Source organism: Psammomys obesus, unplaced genomic scaffold, assembly GCF_907164565.1.
Source record: "Psammomys obesus unplaced genomic scaffold, mPsaObe1.curated_primary_1811, whole genome shotgun sequence".
NCBI classification, from domain to species: Eukaryota; Metazoa; Chordata; class Mammalia; order Rodentia; family Muridae; genus Psammomys; species Psammomys obesus.
The window spans coordinates 11,152,642-11,177,551 of record NW_026595981.1 but is presented as its reverse complement, the minus strand read 5'-3'; the positions used below and the strand labels follow the sequence as shown (position 1 = coordinate 11,177,551).

Sequence of the window (24,910 nt, the reverse complement as noted above, 5' to 3'; positions counted from 1 at the left end):
TTCATGATAGCAGTGAGTAACCTTGCTTATCTAGCATTCTCCAAATTTAGTGTAATAGCTATTTTTTGTTCCTGACCTTAGTGTTTCAGGGCACACTTTTGTTTAGTAAACACTTTTCTGAAAAGTGCAAGGGACTATCCAGATTCTTGTCTACTCAGTATTTGCAGAAAGGGTAGTGTAACTGAGCATTCACCGTGTAACCAGATTAGAACTTCTGGCTCTGGTAAGGCATCACTTGACATAACTTTGTTTACCTTTGATTGTTTTCGTGTATTACATTTTAGTTCTGTAGTCAATAAAATCAGCTGATATATTTTTCTTTAGTTGAGAAATGAGTAGATTCTGGATAGCTAAAAATATTTTTTGCTTGTAAGAATTAAGTCAGCATTCATTTACTTTGTAGTGATCTGCCAAGTGGGACTTATTTATAACTCATAAATCAAGAATTTATTGACAGTTCAAACATCCATCTTTTTGGTTACATTCCAGAATATTTTTTTAAGAGCTTATACATGTATGCTGTTGTGATGGAGAACGCAGATGGATATAAAGAAGCACCCGTAGAGCTTGTAGAGAACTTTGGGAAGTATTGTCTGTGATGAGCACCACCACTTTATCATGGTGTTATTACTGTTACACAACTTAATACTGGATGATTAATTTTACTTAATTGAAATGTGAGGAATAGCAGCACATTCATTTTGACTGATTTTTTCTGTCATATCTAAATGTGTGCAACTTTTTATAAGCTTCTGCATGTGTGCATTGTTAAGACTGTTAAGTGTTCATCCAGAGGAAACTTTGGTCAATTACAGCTTTGCATTGTAAAATATTGTACAGGATTACTCCCTTGACTTCTCTTTTTCTCTCTCTCTCTTTAAACACTTAGGACCGAAGTGTGGTTCCATAGTCTAAATTCTGTGTAACTCAGGGACAGGGTACACTCAGGCCTTTGAGTTCAGTGTTTCATTAATCATTTGCTTTGTACACATGGGCAAATTGTCTTAGAAGATAATTGGAAGGCAGTGGTGCACACCTTTAATCCCAGCACTCCAGGAGGCAGAGGCAAGTGGATCTCTGTGAGCTCAAGGCCAGCTTGGTCTACAGAGTTGAGTTCCAGGATAGCTAAGGCTACACAGAGAAACCCCGTCTTAAAAACCAAAATTAAAAAAATAACTAGAAACCTTTTTGGTTTTGGATTGCTATATGGCATAAAGAAAATATTGTAGAGATAATAGTGTAAGTTTTGCACCTTAAAATTTCTATCAAAATCAGGAATTTTTATAGTAGCTCCCACAGAGAAAACTGTCCTAACTTCAGTTTCATTCAGGACGATGCACTGGGAGAACACAGTGAAGCTAACTGACTGATTTCCCTCTATGGCTGGCTGACTGACTGATTACCTTACCTTTTTAGGCCTCTTTGCACCTCCACGTGCCTTCAGTGCAATCTGATGAGCTGCTTCACAGTAAACACTCCCACCCACTTGACTCAAATCAGACTTCAGATGTCCTCAGGTACAGCTCTTGTGACATTAAGTCTTGTCCATGTTATTAAATGTCTTTATTCTTTTGGGTAAGAGTATTCCAGCTTCTTATTTTTGTATCATTGCATGACTGTGTTTGGGGTTCAGGTGGTTTTTCTTTTTTTTCCTCTCTACTCATGTAGATGTAGACCAGGCACAGGGCCTTGTGCTTCCTCAGCAAATGGCTCTGTACCTCTGAGCTAGACCCCATTAAATTATTAGTTCTTAAAAACTATTTTATTCTTGGGGGTCCTGGAGAGATGGCTCGCCGGTTAGAGTACTGACTGCTTTTCCAGAGGACCTGGATTCAATTCCCAGCACCCACACAGCAGCTCACAACTGTCTGTAACTCCAAGATCTGACACCCTTACACAGACATACATGCAGGCAAAACACCCATGTATATAAAATAAAACAAACAACCACCCTTCTGTTCTTTTTATTTTATATATATGAATGTTTTGCCTGCATGCATATCTATGCATGCAGTGCCAATGAAAGCCAGAAGAAAGCATCAGGTCCCCTGGAACTGGAGTTACAAGCTGTTGTTAGTAGCCATGTGTGTGGTGGGAGTTGAACTCTGCCCCTGTGGAAGAACAGTGCTCTTAAACACTTGAGTTATCTCTCCAGCCCCAATCCCATTAAGTGATTTGAGAATGTGGCTGGGTACGGTGGTGCATGCCTTTAATCCCAGCAGAGGCAGAGGCAGAGGCAGGTGGAGCTCTGGGAGTTCAAGGTCAGCCTGGTCTACAAAAAGGGAGTCCAAGACATAGAAACCCTGTATTGAAAAACAAAAACAAACAAACATAGAAACAACAAAGATTGAGAATAAGTGCTTTTCTCGAATTTTTTGAAATGGTTGTCCCCTTTATTTTGAGACAGGGTCTTACGTATCCCAGGCTAGCTTCTAACTTACCATGTGGTGAAATTAGTTGTCTTTCTATTCCTTATCCATCGTTCTATGTTTTTTTTTTTTTGAGACAGGGTCTCACTGTATTGCTTCCAGCCTGGAACCACGCTGTCCTTGAACTCAGAAAACTCCACCTGCTTCTGCCACTGTACTCATTTGTTCGTTTTGTTTGTTTGTTTCGTTTTTGTTTTTTGAGATGGTTCTGATTGTCCTGGAACTCACAGCAAAGATCCACCAGTCTTGGCTTTTGGGTGCCAAGATGAAAAGCATGTGCTGCCATGTCTGGTTCTATTGTTCTCTTTTAGAAAATGACTTTTATCTATATTTGGTTCAAACCTGTAATCTCTGAATTTGGGAGAGGTAGACAAGAGAATCAGTACAAGTTTGGAACTAGCTTACCTTAAAAAAGAAAACAAAACAAAGGAACAAAACAAATAAAGTGATGTAAGCCAAGCATGATGCCATTCAGGAAGCCAAAGCAGAAGGGTTGCCATGAGTTTGAGGCTAGCCTGTGCTACAGTGTGAAATTCTCAGCAAAGAGACTTTCTGTGGTTATGGTGGTGATGTAGTCTCAGTGCTTTGGCAGCAGAGGTAGGAAGACGTGTTTAAAGCCAGCAGGGCCTGATGGTGTATTTGAGGCCAGAGTGACATGCACAGCAGTACCTCAACCCCTTCCCCACCCAGCACTTTGAATCTAAAAGTATTGCCAAACTCTGTTGAAATAGATGGACTTACAGAGTTTATTTGCTTTTCAGGTTTGTTTTGGAACAGTACAATGCACTCTCGTGGCTAACCTGTGACCCTGCAATCCAGGACAGACGCTCATGTCTCCCAATTCATTTTGTGGTGCTGACTCAGTTATATAACTTTATCATGAATATGCTGTGATCTTCGTTTGATGGAATTGCGCAAGGAAAGAACAGGAAGAAAGGATATTTTGCTTCAGGATTAAGTTACAGTTCTCAGTGGAAGTCATTTGTGATGGGGTCTAATTCTTATTACTTCAACAAATATTGTTTTGACTTGGGGGGGTGGGGCTATAACCCTATTTTTCATTGACTATACTGAGCTCTTTAGGATGATGACTGATTATTCAAAACGTATTATAACATTTTCGTAGCAAAAATTAACCTTTTTTTTCCAGTCACAGTATTTGTGAAAAGTAATGAGCCATAGTACCCATTCATGTTTAAGAATATTAAAAGCATGGAGAGGAAACATGAGGAACAATGAATTTCAACATATGGCTTTAGAACATCAAGATGTTCTTGTATTGGATATAGTATCTAGTATTCAAAAATGCCTGCATCTCTTATTTATTGTAAGTTTTTAAATGTATAAATTGTCTTATATTTCTTAACCTCTTTTATAAAAATTTTCCTAGAAGGTTTATACTGCCTTCTTGCTTTAAAGCAATTGGTCTAAAATATATGTAATCGTCTTAATTAAAAAGTTGCAGTAGGGTTGCTTTTAGAGTATTATTTTTTTGTAAGGGGGTGGGTTGGACAGTAAATTTGTATTGTCTCAATGTACAGTTTAACAGGGATAGAGGGGAAATAATGTCCATACCATTGTGTGTGGAAGATTTACAGCTAAGCTGTAGTTGCAGAGTACATGTACAGTAATGAAGTTCACTGTGTTTATAAACTGAAAAGGTACTGGGTCTTACAGCATTTTGTATATCACGCCTTTACAGAATAACATGACGGCAATATACATACGTGATATTGTTAGGTGGATTAACTTAGAATAAAATGAGAATTCTTCAGTTATATTTTGTACTATGGTTTAGGGCTATGACTAATATTTCAGGCCATTTCCAGTGAAAGAAACTTAGTTTTACAAGAAAAAAAAAAAAACATTTGCTACTGAATGCTTAAACTAATTTTGGTGTTTAATGTTACATGCTTAAATTTTTTTCAGTTTTCACAGTGGCACATTTAGGCATGGGGATATTACTAATTATGAAATTTTTCTGCAGGATCTGTTAGAAGGTTGAAATTTAGCCCAGCTCTAGGCATTTTACAAATTATTTTAAGAGCAGTCACTCTTGATTGTTTTACTTTTTTTAAATTAAAGATTGGGAACGTGTGTGAGTATGTATGGGTGTGTGTGTGTGTGTGTGAGAGAGAGAGAGGGAGAGCATGAGAGCAAGAGAGAGAGTGCAATCAAACTGTGGTGTAAATAGATCCTCAGTGAGTTCTGGTCTTCAGACTCTGTTCCACTAGTGAAAGAAGCATTTTCTGAACTGTTTCCCTTTGACTTTTTTATTTATTGAATTTTCTTGGTTTGGAGATGGCAGTCCCAAACACCAGAGTCTGTACTTTTCTATGACAGCTCAAATTAAGGTAGGGCATATGCCAAGGAGGTTCTCACCTCCCTAAAGAAGGGACTTGAATTTTAGGGACTTTAATTCACCCCTTCCTTCAGTACAGCTTCCCCCTTCTTATTTGCACATGCCAAGATAACTGCTTCATGCAGCTTTTCCCCTTGACAGAACCCTTCCCACAGTGCTGCTCTCAGGAGCCCTGCGAGTCTCCTGCCTGCATTGCTGACTTGAATTCACAGTCGCCGAGTCTACCTATCTTTCTTGGAAGCAGTCTTTCAAAATTCCTACTTGTATATTCATTACTGTTGACAAGGACAAAATCAGTTGTATTTACAAAACTCTAACTCAGTATGTTTTTTTTTTTTTTAAACTGAAACCTTTTTTGTAAATAGTATACATTTAATGTTGCTTAGCATAAAAACACTTTCTTAAAAACAGTATATCTTCTTTAAATTGGATATATGAAACAATACCAACTCTGATTTTCTATAGAGGAATACAATTAGTAACAAGTTTTCAAATTATTCCTTCAACGTTAATAGAACAATCCAAATGTTGAGCATATTTTGATATTGAATTAAAGATCACATCTCTGTTTTTAAATTATGCTAACACCACCACAGATTATGTTGACATATTTTGTTCTGTATTTTCTTGGCGGGGGGGGGGGTACTTAAGATTTGAGGGAAAAGATGCTTATTTGGAATTTCTATTAAAAAACTATCCTTGTTATTTTCTTAGCTGAATAATGACTCAAGAAAATAAAAGATTATAATCTCAGTTTAAAATTACTAATATATGATAACCACACTTCAGTTTGAAACAGATTTAACAGGATTATTCCCTGACAGTTTCTTTTATGTAACCATAAGCAGGGACCCAACATACAATTTTTCTTACCTGGGAATCAGGAACTAGTCCCAAATATACAGGATTTATTCATGTGGGTTTTTTTTTCTTTTCTTTTCTTTTCTTTTCCCTTTCCTTCATTCATCAGTTCTTGCTCAAATAGGAAGTAACTAAATAGCCATTAGAAGAAGAAATGAAGCCTTTTGTGCGGGATGACAGATCTAACTTATTAATGTACTGTCACAGACAAGCATGGGTAATTGTTTTATTTGAGTAGGTAACCAAAAGTATACTTTCTCCTGGCAAATTCTCAACACTTTTCCTCATTTCAGTGCTAATGCCTGTTTTGTGTGCAGTTATTCATTATAAAGCAGGTGAAAGTTCAGTATTTTAGCATTTTACAAGATTAGTTATATAATGTCTGCTTCCAGCCAGTCTGAAACATCTAGCCATACCTTCCTTATGCAAGCCATTCAGTTATCAGGACTGTGAATTAACACTGTATCAATACATTTCTGTACACCTTATTGTTTGGCCAGAAGGCCACTAAGTGTACTTATATGTAATCCTTAAATTTTAAAATAGCTTGTAATTTTTAAATATTTCTAAACTTTTCTTAAACCACTAAAATTAAGCTCTTACTACTTAGTCAATTATCCTCAGCTGTATTCGTCCTCAATTGTCAGTATGGCACAGATTACTGTATTAAAATACTCTTTCGTCTTCATATTTACCTTTTGAGGTAATTTTTTTAACTTAATGTGTTACTACAAAGATTTGCAGATCTTTAATCAAGCACTATGTTAATTCTGTAATATCAAAATATTATGTCGCATTATTCAAAATGTTCAGATTGAATAGGTTCAAAGAAAGTCTTTAAATGCTGTTGCATCATAGAATCTGTTCCTACCCACTGTGGCATTGCATATTAATCTATTGAGACATTCATTGTTGCTTGACTGACATTTTGGTCCGACTTTCCTCTTAATATTTTAGTTTAATTAAAATTAAGAAAAATGTGTATAACATTTTGATTTTGTCCCATTCTCCCCAGATCAGTGGGAAAATATTACCTTTTGGTATTTCTTAGTGTTTTCATGGGCCCAGAACTATGGTTTAAAATTTTTATATATGTATTCTCATTCTCATATTTTCTCTCTCTCTTTCTCTCTCTCTCTTTTGTGGAGTATAAATTTAAAAACTGGATTTGGGACCTAAAATACTCCTCAGGTTGAGATATTCTTGAAGTTTTAAAATAGCTTTAGTTTTTAAAGTAAACTGGATTTGTGGACCTTAAAGTTACTGAGTTTAAACTACAAATTGTAACATCATTACTGGACATGTCAGCATCAACCCTCTCAGAATAGCTTGGTCACTTTATGAAGGGGCGTTTTTAAGTTGTTTAGCAGTGACATTTAATATGGTCCAATTGCTTTTCTTTTAACCGTGACAAAAAATTTTAAGAAAGAATAAGGAACAAACACTATTGCTGCCGAATGCCATAACACTGAGTTGTACAAATTGTGATTGAGGAAATGAAAAAGTTTATACTTTTAAAAAAAAAAAAACAAAAAACAAAACTTCAAATGGAATAAATTATTCATGAAGCCTTCATTGTGGTGTCTCTTTCTGTTGAAAATATATCCATCTTAATTTTTCCATATTTAGGGGCAGTGTTGTTTTTGTGTTACCTATCAAGAGAAGCAGCCCACCTAGGTACTGAGGAGCAGGTTGTTTTGGGAGGGTGGGTTTGAGGCAGGGTATTGCTATGTAGACCAGATTGGTCTTGAACTCAGAGGTTTCCTTGCTTGTGCCTTCCAAGTGCTGGGGTTAAAGGTGTGCTTGCATTCCTTTAACCTCAGCTCTGAATAGTTTTTAAAAAAGAACACGTGCAGGATCCATGAATGGTGCACACACACACTCCAGCTTCTTTTTGACCAATTTGGTATTAATTATTTAGTCAAAATAGTTATATTGAAATAGTAATACTTAGTGCCATCCTCTGTGTGTGTGTGAGATCACATAAACATGTTAGAAATGAGGAAAAATTTTAAATATGAATAATCCAACAAGATAGCTGCACATGAGTCCTGTAAGCGGTGGTATGAAGTATCCAGATGTGAGCTAAAGATACACCTCAACATTTTTGTGGGCATTTAAAAAGTTTCTGCCAACAATTTCAAAATGTCTGTAAATGAAGGTGTATGGCATTGAAACTTTGTACCTCAAATTATTTTTTCTCGTAGTTTCCCTGTTTCACTTCTACCTTGTTACTAGTATTATATATGAGCCATGCAAATTAAACATTTTTTATAAGGGAATAATATTCATTCATTGTTTGGACGTAGCTTTTCTGTTGTGGTTTACAGTATTCAAAACCAATGTTTGGGGACTGTAAATTACACTTCATTGGTAGAGCACTTGCCTAATATTTGAAAAGCCAGCAATGCAAACAGTATATCAGTAAAGCTGTTGGGCAGTTAGCCAAAGGAAATGCTGTTGTTCTTTCATTTATAGTTTGGGAAAGGTGTTGATCCTTACTAATAGTAATAATCCCAGTTGTTTAGAAAGATCCCTGTTGCTCACCCTTGTTGTCGACCAGGCTGGCAAACATTTTCATGGAGCAGATAACTTACTCATGGAACTTATCTTGATCCCTTGGTATCAGTAGCACTGTTTTATATCCACAAATGTATTTGTTAGATTGGTGAGGTAAACTGAAATAACACTATTTATCAATTAGGTGTGTTAATAAATTCATTTACTACTAGAATAAATGTTGCAACATTCTGGCAGGGTTTTTTTTTTTTTTTTTCCATTCAGTATTTTATTTCTCTTTAATTTGTTTTAGATTGGCTCTCATATAGCCCAAGCTGGCCTTGAACTTCCTAGGAATCGAGGGTTGATCCTGAACTCACTCTTCTGCTTCCCTTCCTCCCAAATGTAGGGACTACAGACAAAAGATTACAAATCAGGTTTACTAGTTTTATCATGACAATGTGCAGAATTGTTGATTATTAAGAAATAGTTGGAGTATACTATGGTGGTCATTGAAGATAATTTGAGAAATCTACATGAAGAAAATCCATTTTGGGTTAAAAGAAACAGTTTGAATCATATTCGATCTATTAGGTATAAATAGCCTTTAGAATAATTGTGATAATTTATTACTGAGAACCATTATTTGTTAAGCATTGTTTAACAAGGCAAGGGGGTTTGTGCTCTTAAGAGCTAGTTCACACGAGTCTTCTAGATACACACCTCCCACCACACACATACCAAGAACAGTTAGTATTCTGGATGTTAGTGTCAGAGATGTTAATTAATATTCTGTTAATATTCCAGAAGTCACTGGGCAGTGGTGGTGCACAGTTAGTCCCAGGGAAACCTTATCTCAAAAACACAAAATGAAACAAAAAACTAGTATGGTTTGGACTTCTAAAAGGTCCCCCTCTCCCCCCTTTTTTTTTTCTTTTTGGTGTTGCTGTTTCTCGGGACAAGTTTTCTCTGTGTAGCCCTGGCTGTCCTGGAACTAGCTCTGTAGATCAGGCTGCCCTTGAACTCACACAGATCTTCCTGCCTCTGCCTCCCACGTGCTGGGATTAAAGGTGCTGCTTTTTTTTTTTTTTTTTTAAACAATGTAAGAAGAAAATTTTATTTTTAGGTCATGTGAAAGTTGTTTTTTTTTGTTTTGTTTTTTGTTTGTTTGTTTTTTAACTCACATATGTGCATTCCTCAGGTACTCACTGTTCTATTACTCTTCTAGTTTTCAGTGTATACTTTAGGAGGGTGCCAATCTTGAACCAAAGATTAAAGAACTATTGTCTGTAGGTATAAACAAATTCTGTATAAGAAAAATAAAAAACAATGCTTTGTTATTGTGTGTGGGTGTGTTGAGGCTAACAAGTGTGTGGAGGCAGAGGACTGCCTGGTGGTTGGTTGTTTCTGAGGTGCTGCCTATCCAGTTTTATTTGAGGATGTTCTCTCTCTGGGACCCGGTGCTCACAGCTGCCCTGTGATTCTTCTGCCTTCTGCCTCCTCTGTGCTGGTACATTATCACTACACCTGGCTTTTTAACCTAAGTCCTGGGGTCCAGCTCAGGGTTCCATGCTTGTATGGCAAGCACTTTCCTGACTGAGCTATTTCCTCAGCAGAGAAAGAGATTTTTAAAGTGCCTTTTGTTTATTTTACCAAGATTAGCCCAGTGAAACTGTGTTAAATAACATATAAAAACCAAAGCTTTCCTTATTTTGCTCCTACCTACTGTACAGAAAGGGGAAAAAAGATAATGCAGAGCTCTCAAAAAATGTTGTTTATAGACTGCTGTTCAGAATGCCTAACTATAAGCCTTGGCTCTTTGATTCTTTTTGTTCTGAGAAAGTCTCTATAGCATGAATTATCTACAAAATCCATCTGGTTCTCATAGTGTTTCTTTGTTACTTCAAATGGGACTAGCATCTGTCAAGTTGTATAGACCATAAAAATCTCTTTGTAGCCAATTACTAGTCGGTTCCAAGGACATGATGATGCAGGTCTGTAATCCCAGTGAAGGCATGAGGACGGCAACTTCAGTCCAACCTGGGCTAGCAAACAAACAAAAACAAAAAATAACAGCTGGGGATCGTTAGTACTTAGGAAACTAAGCAGAACTAAATGGCAAGACCTTGCCTGGAAAACCAAATCCCAAATAAGAGTAGTGATAATGCCGTTAATTATTGGCCTGTGTATTGATTATCAAATGTTTATATATGTTGGCCCAGTCATATATACTAGATAAAACCACTTTCTCTTGGTTGTTCACTAAAATATGTTTATTTTGCGACTAGTCTCAATCTCTTGTTACAGCCCATGCTGACCGTATCCTTTCTTCAGCCTCATGATTGGTGGGGTAACAAGATGCAATACCATATCTAACCATCAGTATACTCATAACCCTAGTCTCTTACCAAAAACTCTTTATTAGCAGCTTGATATGAAGAATTCTAATATCAAACCTTGTTTGCTTCTGTAACCTCACAAAAGATCCTGTTTCCGCATAGATTTTTTAAAAAAATCCTTTATTTATTTTTATCTTCTGTGCATTAGCATGAAGGTGTCAAATCCCTTAGTACTGGAGTTACAGTTGTGAGTTGCCATGTGGGTGCTGGGAATTGAACCCAGGTTCTTTAGGAAGAGCAGCCAGTGCTCTTAACAACTGAGCCATCTCTGCAGCCCCCTCTCAGCCTTTTTAACATCTGAGTTCATTTCCACATACATCTCAACTAAAGTTCCTATGTAATGTACTTCAGTTTATAACATACTGTGCATCCTCTACACTGCTTCCCAGTTTGTACTTGTGTGATTATTTGTCTACAACAAAAACTCCACAAGGGCAAGAAATTGGGTTTATTTTGGTAACCATTGTTATGATCAGAATCCCGCACACTTAACCTTTTAGTAAGGCATTTAAATAAGAGTTTTGCCTATAAATGAAGTTATAACATTATAGTTATTCAGAATTCTTATATGCAAAACTTGCAAGAAAGATGTTAAAGGTATCAAAAGGACTGTTAAGTAGTTCCTAGCAAAAATGGAAACAAAATGCGCTACTTTTCCAGTGTCCTCTCTTTATTTCTCTACCCACTCCAACAAAAAGATCAACATGAAGTATTATCACACTCTAAAATGTAAAACAACACACAATGGAAACCAAGTCTGAGACATTTAGCTGATGATTTACTTGAATCACTTCTTGGGAAGCCGGTGCTTTTATATATAAGTGAGCTTCAAGAAATTAAAGGTCAAGCCAGGGGTGATGCATGCCTGTCATCCCAGCATTCAAGAGCCAGAGGCAGGTGGATCTCTGTGAGTTCGAGGCTAGCCTGATCTACAAAGGGAGTCCAGGGCAGCCAAGGCTACACAGAGAGAAACCCTGTCCTGAAAAACCAAATAATGATAAAAAATAATAATAAATAAAAGCATCTGCTACACCTTTAACAGTAGATGTAGACGTTTTCTTTTTGTTCACTTTTCCAGGGGTAGGGAGAAAAGTGAGACAGAGTCAGCCAGTCAAAAGGATATTCACTTGATCTAGGAAAGTCTTAAAAATGTCGGAACTAACAATGTTTCATCTAATCCAAGCCATCGATAATTACAACACATGTTCCACTATGGAAAAACGTTATGAAATTTAACAACACTACTGATTACAATGAGTCCAATTCAGAGATGTTAAATTTTGAAAAAAAAAATGCCATTATAGAATTTATAAAATCTTTGTAATTGGACATGGTAATGGGCTTTATACTACAGAAGCCATTCAAAGATTTTTTTTCTTCAAACTTGTGAGATTGGCCTGTGATAGTCAAAGTGTAATTTATAGGCAAGTAGACTTAGTGCTACTTTGAGGATTACTCTTTGTGAAGATAATCTAATTAAACAACTGAACTACAAGGTATTTTTAAGAGCTGATTTCAGTTTGTTTAAGGAGTTAAACTGTGAGGAGACAGGAAACTCCAAAGTTCGTGGCTATGTGTTCTTTCAGTAGGGTGGCCAAATTCTATATAATTATCCAAATAATTTGATTGGCAAGCATTATGTTTTAATGATTTGAAGGACTTTTACCGAGTTGATGAGAGAGTGTATTCTACCAGCACTTCCATATTTCTGGCTCAAGAATTCAAGCTGTGCTCACAATGAAGGAAAAAATGAAGCAAGGGTGATACGGAGAAAGCTTGGTTTCGGCACTCACCTCTGTGTCATTCAGGCTGGGTTAGTTTACTGCTCTGTGGCTGAGGTGGAGAGCTGCATCTGCATCCTCTGTTTGTGACCATGGGGACACAAAGTTGAATCTTAAGTATCACCTAGTTCCTGGCCAACCTTCTCTCATTAGTCCTCAAACCAATCCTTGAACCCCGTTCGCCCTTTCCTGTGAAATGACTACCAAGGGAGGTTAAATTACTTAGCCTCTCAGTCTTGGGTCCCCCAAACCCCCATCATTTTTTTTTTTTTATAAGACAGTCACTATGTAGTGCAGGCTGACCTGTCTGTGCTGAGATTACAGATAAGAAGTGTTCTCTTTCTCCTCTTCCTGCTTCTGCCTCTCCAGTGTTGGGATTAAAGGCACATCACCAAGCCCAGCCAATAATTGTATGCTTCATAACCCATTAACACTTGTGAAATCCATTTCAATTATATCGTGATTAGCCAAAATTTTAAAAGGTATATAGAACTGGGCCTGACGGTGCACATCTGTAGTTCCAAGAACTGAAGTATGATCATCCTGAGTGCTTAGGCTTCATGTATAACAAGACCCTGTCCCACTATCCCTCCTCCCAATACTAAGATATGTAGCAAGTACGTGTATTTGATAAGACATTTGTTATCATATAAATGTGGGCATGTTGGGTCTCTTGGCATATAAGTGTATATGATTGCATGTTTTGGTTTTCAGTACTGAAGACATTCTGAATCAAATGGGAAATTTTGAGAAACACGATCACATCTTAATTCTTTTATTCCATTGCTGATTTTCAGTGCAGGCCTTTAACCCCAGCACTCAGGAAGCAGAGGCTGACACATTTCTGAGTTCAAGAAGAGCCAGGACTACACAGAGAACAAATCAAAACAAAAACCAAAAGAATCAGCTAGGAGTTGTGCTAGGAGTTAGGCAGAGGCAGGTGGGTATTTGTGAGATCAAGGCCAGCCTGGTCTACAGAGTGAGTTTCAGGACAGTCAGGGTTACACAGAGGAACTCTGTCTCGAAAAACAAAACAACAAAAGTCCTACTTTTTAAGATTATATTAGTAGAGGTGTTTTGTTTGCAGGTTCTGTGTTCCCATATACTACATGTTTTCGATGCCCATAGAGGCCAGAAAGGGTCACTGGATCTTCTGGAAATGGAGTTAACAGACTTGTCAGCTGCCTTATGGGCTCTGGAACCAAACCCAGTTCCTCCAGAAGACCTTCCAGTGCTCTTAACCCTTTAGCCACCTCTCTGACTCCAGAAATACTTAAACCAATATTGTTAATTTGTTATTTTGAAACAGGGTTTCTCTGTGTAGGCTTGGCTGACCTGGACTCGCTTTGTAGACTAGGCTGGCCTGAAACTCAAGAGTAATCTGCCTGCCTCTGCCTCTGCCTCCTAGAGGTTGGGATTACAAACGTGGGCCACAGCACCTGCCTAAGAGCAGCATTTCTTATAAAATACTTGAGGGCCATGAAGTGGCTCAGTGTGTCAAGTGCTGGTTGCTGAGCAGGATGGCCTGAATTAAGTCCCAGGGCGCACACAGTAGGAGAAAACCAACTTCTGGAAGTTATACTCTGACCTTCACATGCAAACACACACAACAAATGACACAGGCGCACACACATTTTGTTTCTTATCCCTAGCACAATACTTGAAACAGAATGGAATATATACCTTGGCTGAACTACGAACAAGAAACCTGAGCTGGTCAAGGTGACACAATCTTGTAATCCTAGAATTTGGAAGGCTGATGATGCAGGAATTCCTGAGCAGCCTGGGCTGCACAGTGAGGTGCTGTCTCCCAGAAACATTTATTATGAGATACACAGATTTGCGATTTTCAAGACGGCGAGACTTTTTAGAAGTTGTTGAAAGTTTATTACTTTCTTTCACTAAGCGCCTGATACAACTTTGAGAAGTTTCTACGGAATTCATTCCTAAAACTCAAAATCCTGAAAGGACTCAAGAACCGAGAAAGCAGCCGGTCATGGTGGCTCTAACGCCAGTACTTGGGAGACGGAGATTGTACCAAGTTCCAGGTCAGCCTTGTGTATTCAGGCCAACCATGCCTACATAGACGTTGTCTGAAAGACAAAGTAAAACAAAACAGGCCTCGAATGCAAGCCGGAAGCGGCGGCACGCGCTTCTAACTTGGGGTACACATCCCAAAACTAAATAGCGAAAAGCCCCGAAGCCAGCGGTCACACTTGGGCCGTTGGAGTGTAAGTTTGGGATTACTTTAAACATTGCCCTGCACACAGGTCCTGGGATTCTAGAACTTCGAGCGACGAGGCGGGTCCCGGCGGAGAAGCTGAAGGGACAGCGTGGCCCCTCCGTTTACACACATGACTGTCACTTAGATGTCGCGCTAATCCCAGGGAGGGATTTACCTCCGAGGCGGTTTAGCGACCCCCGCTGACAGGCCCCGAGAGGGAAGCTCTGGAAGAACAAACAAGGAAAAGGAACGCTCCACACTTTCGGAAGCGCGGAGGGCGGCGGCGGAGGAAGGGGCGGGCCCGCGCACGCGCACCGCGCCCGGGCGCCTCAAGCTGCCTTTTCTCTCGCCGCCGACGTCCCCTCAGAGCTGTACGGCGGCCGGCGCGGGCCACACGCTGGGGATGAATGGAGGTGCAGGGTGCAGGTTGAAATAAGTCTTCTCTGCGTGGCCCTCTCTCCCGGCTGCTTCCGTCCTGTTTCTTTCTTTCTTTTTTTTTTAATTTTTGCAGTGTCCCCATTCTGATCCCCGCTGTGTCGACGACCGGTTGGTCCCAGCGTCTGAGTTCTTGGTGCCCGAGTCGACTCAGGGCACAGCCGGGGTTTGGGGATCCGGATAATCGCCTAGGCCCAACTTCGGACCGCGCTCTCGATTTCTGCCTCGTCCGGCGCTCGGACGCGGCATCCGAGTGGGTCCTTTGAGGCTGGAGGGTAGATCTGAAGGTACGAAGCGTCGGCTTCCCGGGCCCAGGCGCGGCTTTGTCTGAAGTGCGCCCGGCTCTTCTCAGCCCGGGGCACTCTGTTCTCTTTGCTACTGGGTAGACACCCCTGAGCACACAGGTCTTGTCACTTCTGCTCGAGCTCACGCTACTGTTCAAAGACAAGCGCTTACCATTGAAAACAGCAACATTTCTGCCCACGACTCCTTTGCCCACAGCTCTGCTAGTGAGTAGGTCTTAAGACTGGGTGGTCTCTGGTATCTGTCATCTTTTTTGCTGCCTTTTAAAAACTTAACTCAAGACCAAAAGTGCCCAAGTGAGACTCTCTTTTCCTCCCTCAGCTGATTGCGCCTACACATCTACCCTGTAACATAGGGGGTACAGTATAGGATAGTGTTGTAGCTTTCAGAACCTTGAGCCTGACATTACTTTTGGCTTTACCAGTGTTTCCATCTAGTTAGGAGGTGGAAGAGAAGCTCATCTGATTTTTCTATGTATCTGGTATAATGAAACCAACAAGATCTGGCTGCGGCCATTTATTTGCTCTCCATATTTTATGGAGCTCATCTAACTGTCAGGGAAGTCGTGTACTGTTTAGCATAGAAGGGTTCAGCCTGTAATTTTTCCACCAAGGAGTAGTGTTACTGTTATTTCATTCTCTGGAGCGCATACTATGTTTGTAAAACAAACAAGTATTAGAGTAAATGATCCCTAAGTCTGAAAGAGACATTAATCTGCAGTTTTCCTTCTTATCTTCCAGATGTCAGTAGAAACCTGGTCTTTAATTGTGCCAACAGCATTGTCAACACAGGGACCTACTTAATACCCAGCACACTTTTTCAGAATTTTTTTTTGTATTTTGTATCTTTTTTTGTCTTTTTTTTTGGGGGGGGGCCGGGGGCAGGGTTTCTCTGTGCAGCCTTGGCTGTCCTGGAACTCACTCTGAAGACCAGGCTGACCTCCAACTCAGACATTTACCTTCTCTACCTCCTGAGCACTGGGAGTAAAGGCGTGTGTCACCACCGCCTGCCACTTTTTCAGGTTTTTAAAAGGGGTTTTCATACATATGGGGACTATGCCTGCTTTCATTTTGTTGTTTTTAACCCGTTAGGATCCAGAGTGAGGATGACTGAGTGCACAAGCCTTCAGTTTGTCAGCCCTTTTGCTTTTGAAGCCATGCAGAAGGTGGATGTTGCCCGCCTGGCATCTTTAAGTGATCCCGAATTAAGACTTCTCTTGCCCTGCTTGGTGAGGATGGCGCTTTGTGCTCCTGCTGACCAGAGCCAAAGCTGGGCTCAGGATAAGAAACTTATACTTCGTCTTCTGTCTGGAGTGGAAGCTGTCAACTCCATTGTTGCACTATTGTCTGTGGACTTTCATGCTCTAGAACAAGATGCCAGCAAAGAACAGCAGCTTAGGTAAAGTTCACTCTGTATGACTTGGGATTTACTTGATATTCCAAAGGAAGGAGTTCATGTTCAGAGCTGGCTGTCAGAGCTCCTCCAGAAAAGAGAGAGTGAAAACTTTTGCTTGGAAAACATTTTACAGAGGTCTTTTCTGTTTACAGTGAAAATCCTAAGAGCTTCTTTCTGTGTTATAAAATGTTGCTTAGAGAAGATTAGCTACATATTAAGTCAGTTTCTCTTAGTGACTGAGCAGGATAACACCTTCTAGGGTGGAATGATTTATTGGGATCACTGAGCTTTAGTGATTAAGATTACATTGATTCCTTAAGACTCCAGGCTGGTGTTATATGCTGGCCTGCCCATTTTGTATCTGTAAGTAATCCATTGTTTTTACCGAAGTCAGTGACAATTATTAGTTTGCAGTTTGTGAGCTCTTGGGATACATTGACAAACTATTTCAGAGGAAATGGAAAACATTTATAGTGAGTGGACTATTGGAGTAACTGACATGCCAGCGTTGTGACCTGTTTTTTATGTGTGGACTTCACTAGGCATAAACTTGGAGGAGGCAGTGGAGAGAGCGTCCTGGTATCGCAGCTGCAGCATGGACTGACCTTAGAATTTGAACACAGTGATTCACCTCGTCGATTGCGGCTTGTGCTAAGTGAACTGTTGGCAATTATGAACAAGGTGCTTTAGAAAAAATTCTCTGCCCAAAATACTCATGAGTTGATATCTATATCTAGAAAATAGTCAAAAATCTAAGCAAGAAGGCAAGCAAGCAGGTTATGTGTTTTGCTAGTATTCCTGTTTGATCTGTGTTCTTTCAAAGACTGAAGTGCTTTTTTTTTTTTTTTTTTTTTTTTGAGACAGGGTTTCGCTGTATAGCCTTCGCTGTCCTGGACTCACTTTTATAGACCAGGCTGGCCTTGAACTTACAGGGATCCACCTGCCTCTGCACTCTAGTGCTGGAGTTAAAGGCATCTAATGCACGTTCAACTATTCTGTATTTATTATCAGGATTTTTTTTTTTTTTTGTTTGTGTGAATGGAATCTATATAACGGGTTTTTAATATCTCTAAAATAATTTAAATTTTTTTATATTATGCACATGAATGTTTTGCTTGTATGTATGTCTATGTGTATACAGAATGCACATACTAACACATACATACATGCACACCAAACAACAAAACAGGCCTTTATTCAGTTCATACAGTATGTATTGTATGTACATATATACAGAATGCACAGTGTCTTCAGAGTTCTGAAGAGAGCACAGGATTTCTTGGAGTCATTGATTATGAACTATTATGTGGGTGCTAGGAACCAAACCTGGATCCTCTGCTAGAGTGATGAGTGCTCTTAATTAACTACTGAGTCATTTCATCTCTCCAGCGGCCTTAACATTTTTTAGAAAGAAATTTAACTTGTATAAATTACTAAGTTTGGTAGTACCTTTTTGTTAGTTTTGTTTTTTGTTAATCCTCTATAGGATGTAATAGCTCCCATAAAATATAATGAAGTATAACTTAAAAATGTGTTGGACTCATCTAGACACCAGCATTCAGAACCTCCTGTGACATGGAGGACGGAGTGTTAAAGCTGAACTGGATACATGATGATTCTTAGCTTGCCTCAGCCTCTATACTGCTTAATGTCCGTAATGAAGTTTATTCAGAGTTCCTTCTGGGCTGGGAGACGACAAAGTTGGCAAGACCCTTGCTGAACAAATGTGAGGTCTTGACTTGAAATCTCTAGAACCCATATACAGCATGTGTATACAGATGTATACACTTCTGGAATCCCAGTGGATCATCGTGAGATGGAGACAGGAGACTCCTGGGAGTCCGAGGCCCAGTAGCCTGGTGCACACACCAAACAACAAAACAGGCCTTTATTCAGTTACGAGCACTGACTGTTCCTACAGGGGATCCAGGTTCCCAGCCCTCACATGGCAGCTCACAGCCATGCGTAACTCAAACAGGTGGTACGCAGACATATACAGGTAAAACACTGAGGGAGAGACAGAGAGAGAGGCTTTGTCTCAAGCCTCTCTTGAGAAAGAGTTGAGAACCTATACTAAATATTTGCTCTAATCTCCACTCACACGAATACACATACACACTGACAACACATACCACACACAAGCATACACACAGGAAAAAAATGTAAGTTACTTCAAGTCATGGCCCTTTGGCTAACTACGTTTGTTTATTTGGTTGGTTGTTTTTTTGAGACAGGGTAGCCCTGTGTAGCCCTGGCTGTCCTGGACTCACTCTGCAGACCAGGCTGGCCTCTGCCTCCCAAGTGCTGGGATTAGAGGTATGTGGCACCAGGCCTGGCTGGCTGAGTATGGCTAATTGAAGCTTTTCTACACTCTTAGTATTCCTGCATCTCTCGTAAACACATTAGGTGGCTGTGGTAAGACACTTCTTCCGTGGGGTTTTAATATCGAGCATGGCATTGTAAGCATGTGAGAAATATGGTGCCATATTGCCATAGGAAATTTAAGGAAAGTAGTAAATATTTTCGTGATTTTTGTTGTTGTTCCCTCCTCCAAGTACTGTCCCCCCCGCCCCCCTTTTTTCGAGACAAATCTCCCTGTTTGCTTAGGATGACTTCATATTTCTGATCATTCCTGTCTCAGCTTTCTATTACTAGGATTGCTGGGATGGACCATTGTTCTAGGCTCAGTTGTCATTCCTGTGTTTTTTTACCTTTTCTCTATTGGTCACTAGAATGAAATGAATTTGTATTTGCTACACTGCTTTAACAGTTTAAGACAGTAAGGAATAGTCACATTGTTACTATTACCTGGGTAGGTGTGATGTATTTATTGGCACGTGTAGAAGTCACAGCTAATTTTCAGGAGTTCTTTCTCTGCTTCCATTGTGACTTCTGGGAATCATACTTGGGCCATCAGGCTTATGTAGCAACATGCTTTTACCTGCTGAGCCATCTTGCAGCCCAATTTTGTTTTGTTTTTGTTTTTTCAAGACAGGGTTTCTTTGTGTAGCCATGGCTGTCCTGGACTCGCTTAGTAGATCAAGGTGGCCTTGAACTCACAGAGATCTGCCTGTCTCTGCCTCCCGAGTACTGGGATACAGACATGTGCCACCATGCCCAGCTCAATTTGGGGTTTTCTAATCAACAGCTTATATGTATAGCATTCCTACATTGTTTCTTAGCTTTATGCTTTAATTTCAAGTATCTCTAAAAATGTAGATTGGAATTAGGTCCTCCAGCCCTTTGTCTCTGTCCCTCCCTTCTTGTATTGTGTGTGGGGGTACAGAGTCTTACTGGGTGCCAGGGTGTCCTTGTAACTTGAGATTTTTCTACCTCAGCCTCTCAAATGCTGGGATGATAAACAGTCGCCACTATGCAGTTCTGAGGCTAACCACCATGTCTGAGTAATAATCATGTTTAAACAGGTTAAAATTGATGTGGTCCACATACTTTGCTTCAGACAAGAGACAAGATCAGGAGTAGAGACAAGAGACGAGACTAGATCAGGAGTTTTATGCCATTCTAGGTCAATAGATTATAAGGGTAGCCTGGTCTATGTACTGAGTTCAGACCAAGCGTGACTACATCGTAAGACTCTGCCTCAATCAATTACAGCGTAAACTCATGATTTGTGAGCTCAAAAACAAACAAACAAACAAATTAAAAATCACTTGAAATTAATTGTTCTTCTATTTTTCCTCTTTTCTCTAAGGTGTCAGAGTGCAATGGAGAGTTCTTCTTCAAGTCTTCTGAGCTCTTTGAGAGTCCAGTGTACCTGGAGGAAGCTGCAGATGTTCTCTGTATCCTACAAGCAGGTACTTTACTGGCGTATTGCTGAGAGGCTTCTCAGATGCAGTGTCTAGTGAAGTGTTGCCATGCCCCTCCAGAGCTTGCAGGGTTGTGTGTATCTGGGTGTGCACTGGATGTCTTGACACTGGAGAAACAGGCAGTGTTGCTGTCTAATGTGGATTCTGGGGTTCAGGTTTTTCTCGAGGGCAGTATTATCTCTCTAGCCCCAAATTTGGTTTCTTAAAGTTTATCAAAATGAGTTGTGATCCTGGATTGGGGAGGCTGAGACAGAAGTATTGTGTCAAAATCCATATCATCTTGGGCTACGGAGTAAAGTCATGTCTCAAATAACACCCTCCCCCACAAAAAGACCTTTAAAATGTGAAAGTTATTTACCAAAAATATGTCTTAAAATTAAAATTAAGTTACAGGGTTGGCGAAATGGCTCAGCAGTCAAGAACACTTATGGCTCTGCCAGAGAACCTCAGTTTGGTTCAGGTGACTCCCAGCTGCCTGCATCTCCAGCTCCTTGGGATCTAACAGCCTCGCATAGACCACCCACATGCACAGAACTTCTTTAAAGAGTTTAAATTAAAAATGGCTGCACTACACTATTTGTATAGGTGTGCCGTATTATCTACGTGTTAGTAGTATATATTTGATTTAATTTATAACGTTAATGATTTTATAAATGTTCATAATATTTTTGTTATGATCAAAAAGCAAGTAGATCAAGAAGCAAAGGGCAGAAAAGTAAATATAATTTCAGTTTTAGTTAATGTTAAAACAAAACTACTGAGGGGATTAAAATTAGATAATAAATATTTTAAATACATAATACAAGATTAGAGCTAACATTTTAGAGCAAAAAATTTTCCTTTGTTTCATTTCTTGATATTTCAGATTCTTTTTAGTAGGTATATATAATAAAAAAGGAAGAAAATGTAGAGATGTAAAGATTTAAGCTCTTAGACCGTGCTCTCCAGGGAACCTGGCGGTGTTCTTCCTGTGTGGTCCCGTCAGCAGCCCGCCCGTCTCCTGCCTCGCTGGCAGTGGGGTAACTCAAGTATGGCTGCAGTGGCTGAGTAGTACTTTAAGTGAGTGGCGTTTGGGTGGCATCTTTGAAATGTCTGGCTATTGAACAGAGAACACTGCGGGGCTCAGCTATCAATAGTGACAGTGGCTTTTTTCTTCCAGAGCTCCCTTCCTTGCTTCCTATAGTCGATGTAGCTGAAGCCTTGCTGCATGTTAGAAATGGTGCCTGGTTCTTGTGTCTCTTGGTAGCCAATGTTCCTGATAGTTTCAACGAAGGTAAGTATAATTTAAAAAAGAAATATTGGAGAACATTGGTTTGGCATGTGTAGGGCCTTTTTTTGTGTGTGTGTGGTACGGTCTTGCTCTGCATTTGGGCTGTCCTTGAACCTGTGATTGTTTTGATTGTTTTGCCCCCGCCTTCTGAGTGGGGCTGGTGTTCCAGGTACATGGCACAATACTTAGTACTATTTCCCCTCCCCTCTGTGCTGGGGTGGAACCTAGTGCTCAACATGCTCGCCTAGCAGTCTGCCTCTGAGCTACACTCCAGACCAGTCTGTCTTTTAATTGGAGTGTTTAGGTCATTTATATTAGCCACTGAATGTAATTAGTGTGGTGGTTAGGTGTGCCATGTTGCTTTTAATTTCTTCTTTCCTTTGTATCATTTTTTAATCACTCATTTAATTCAAATCCCAAATAACGCTTTTACTGCTTTTATTTTAAGCAGTTAATTTTTTAGCCCTCTGATTTACTTATTTATTGTGTTTGTGTGTGGGTATGTATATGGAGGTCAGAAGGCAGCTTCCACACATAGGGCTCTCTCTTACAACATAGGTCCCAGTGGTAAGGCTTGGTGCTAAGCACCTAATTTGTTAAACCACTTCACCAGCACCCGTTTCTGAGTCTCACTGTGTAGCCTGGGTGGCCTTAAACTTTAGGTAATCTTCCTGCCTCTTCATTCCTAGTGCTGGTATTTACATGTGTGTTGCCATGCCCAGCTGATTTTAGAGTCCTTTTTAAACCATGCAGAAAAGGCTTTGTTTACATAGTTATTATTTTCAGTGTTCTTCATTGAATTACCTTCATTTCTTGTAGTGTAGATTATTTCAATTTCTTTTTTATTTTGTTTTTATTTGTGTGTGTTTGGGATTGAACCCAGAGCTACTTGCTCTGCCAATGAGCTTTATCTTGAGCTTTGGAGGGTAGATTTCTTTATTTTTTTTTTAAGAATCAAGGCCAGGTATGGTGACCCATACCTTTATTTATTCATGTATTTTGTATATATGAGTGCTCTGTTTTTCACACATGGCAGAAGAGGGAATCAGATTCCATTACAGATGGTTGTAAGCCACCATGTGGTTGCTGGGAATTTTACTCAGGACCTCGGGAAGAGCAGCCAGTGCTCTTAATCACTGTGTATCTCTTCAGCCCCTGGAGGGTAGATTTTTCTTGGCAAAAATTTTCTCCAGGTTTTTGTCAGGAAAAAAAAATTGCTTTTCTTTTTTTCTCAGGCCTGGGGATTGGCCACAGTGCCCAGCACTGGCCTGGCAGGCGCCCTGCCACTGCTGTGTACCCGGCTCTCTTCTGATTTTTCATTTTGAAACATTGATTCCATTAAGATGTTCAGGCTGGACTTGAGCTCACTTTGTTGCTCAGTAGGCTTTGAACTTGTGATCCTTCTGCCTCAGACTCCTAATTGTTCAAATTATAGGCCTGTGCTACTAAGCTGGACCAGTTGCTGTCGTTTTTGTTTTCTGGGAATTGAATGCAGAGCCTCTTCAGTGCTAGTCAGGTGCTCTTCTGCTGAGTTTAGCCCTAGCTTTTTTTTTTTTTTTTTTTTTTTTTTAATTATGACACTGAATCACTATTTAGCCCCAGCTGGCCTGGATCTTGCTGTGTAGCCCAGGCTGGCCTCCAATTGGAGATTCTCTCCATCTCCCTGGTGCTGTGATTACATGTCCAGCTCGAATATATTCAGTTGTTTGACACCTTTGTCGTTCTGGGTTTACAGTTGGTGTGACTAGGTGTTGTCCTCCTTGTTGTTCGCTTAGGTCTTCTTCATTCCTTTGTTTCTTTTGATTTGGTTTCTGTTGCTATAGTATCAAGTTCCCTAGTGTTTTCCTTCTTTACTGTTTAAACTGCATAAATTGTTGATTTTCAAGGATGAAGAAATGGTTTATAACACCTTACTTAAAAAAGCTTAACAAAGCTGAAAATAATAGAGGCTCTTAAATGTTAGTTTGTAGGGGCCTGATCAAAAATGGAGAACGACAGGATGAAGAAAGTCTTGGAGGGAGGCGCAGGACAGACGCCTTACGTTTCTTATGCAGAATGAATCCTTCTCAGGCCCTGAAGGTCCGGGGCATGGTGGTAAGAGCTCCTGTTGTCTCTGTGTAATATTTTTTTCTACAGTAGGATTTTTTCCCCCCCTCAGGATTATTTGAGAATTTTTTTAGAAATTGGGAGTTTTACTGTGTGGGAGCTGACTGTGCTGCTCTCCTTTCTGGGTCTTAGGTTTTGTGACATCCCTGCCTCACAACCTGAAGCGCATTTGAAATGTCTTGGCTCTTTTCCTTATTGTATTGAGCTTCATTTGTTTTCTCTGCTGTGTTAGGTGGAAGAATGTCACTTGCCAGGCCTTGGAGTAGCTTTGACATTGGATCATACTAAAACTGAAGCTTGTGAAGATGGAGTGAGTGACTTGGTTTGCTTTGTTAGTGGCTTGCTTCTTGGAACAAATGCGAAAGTCAGGACTTGGTTTGGAACCTTTATTCGAAATGGACAACAGGTGAGACTCAAGTATGTGGGTAGGCAGGTCATTGCTTAGGGAGTTATTCAGTGAAGAAACTCCTTTAGAAGGATGTCGTTAGCTAGGCGTGGTGGCTCATACCTATAATCCCTGTACTTGGAAAACTGAGGCAGGAGAATTGCTATGATTTCAAGGCTAAATGCCATGGGAGCCCTTCATGGTGGCACACACCTATAAACCAGCACCCTGGAGGCAGAGGCAGGTGGACGTCTGAATTTGAGGCCAACCTGGTCTACTTATCTAGTTCCAGGAGAGCCAAGGCTACTTAGAGAGACTGTGTCTCAGACAAACAAACAAATAGCCATGACAAATAAAAGAAAAAAAGAAAGAAAGAAAAGGTATCTTTAGATCAATGGTTATCAGACTTAGTTTTAGGAACCTCTTTACATTAAAAATAGCCATCAAGGATATTAGATATTAAAGGTTATGTTTATATGGCCTTTCTTTTGATATATCCCATGTTAGAAATCAAAAATTAATACATTAAAAAATAAAAACATAGTTTATTAAAAATAAAAAATAACCTCAATTAAATGTAAACAAAAGTGTGTGTGTGTGTGTGTGTGTGTGTGTGTGTGTGTGTGTGTGTGTG

At 39.8% G+C, this 24,910-nt stretch overlaps 2 protein-coding genes across 5 annotated transcripts in view; both read left to right on the top strand.

The window, feature by feature from the left end:
• Med13 (mediator complex subunit 13) overlaps window positions 1-7,227 on the top strand; it is a 90,690-nt gene extending 83,463 nt beyond the window's left edge. For both annotated transcript variants that reach the window (XM_055619581.1, XM_055619580.1), the window contains exons 29-30: window positions 1,417-1,517; window positions 3,191-7,227. In XM_055619581.1, the coding sequence (XP_055475556.1) occupies window positions 1,417-1,517; window positions 3,191-3,323 (234 nt within the window). In that variant the 3' untranslated portion in view covers window positions 3,324-7,227. The remainder of the gene's footprint in view (window positions 1-1,416; window positions 1,518-3,190) is intronic.
• A 7,713-nt stretch (window positions 7,228-14,940) lies between these two features.
• The window catches only part of Ints2 (integrator complex subunit 2), a 47,289-nt gene continuing 37,319 nt past the window's right edge, over window positions 14,941-24,910 (top strand). For 2 of the 3 annotated variants that reach the window (XM_055620375.1, XM_055620373.1), the window contains exons 1-7: window positions 14,941-15,277; window positions 16,385-16,691; window positions 17,231-17,369; window positions 20,401-20,503; window positions 21,675-21,788; window positions 23,749-23,879; window positions 24,124-24,297. In XM_055620375.1, the coding sequence (XP_055476350.1) occupies window positions 16,399-16,691; window positions 17,231-17,369; window positions 20,401-20,503; window positions 21,675-21,788; window positions 23,749-23,879; window positions 24,124-24,297 (954 nt within the window). In that variant the 5' untranslated portion in view covers window positions 14,941-15,277; window positions 16,385-16,398. Of the gene's footprint in view, window positions 15,278-15,333; window positions 15,500-16,384; window positions 16,692-17,230; window positions 17,370-20,400; window positions 20,504-21,674; window positions 21,789-23,748; window positions 23,880-24,123; window positions 24,298-24,910 lie in introns of those variants that run through there. The other variant, XM_055620376.1, reaches the window with a different exon arrangement.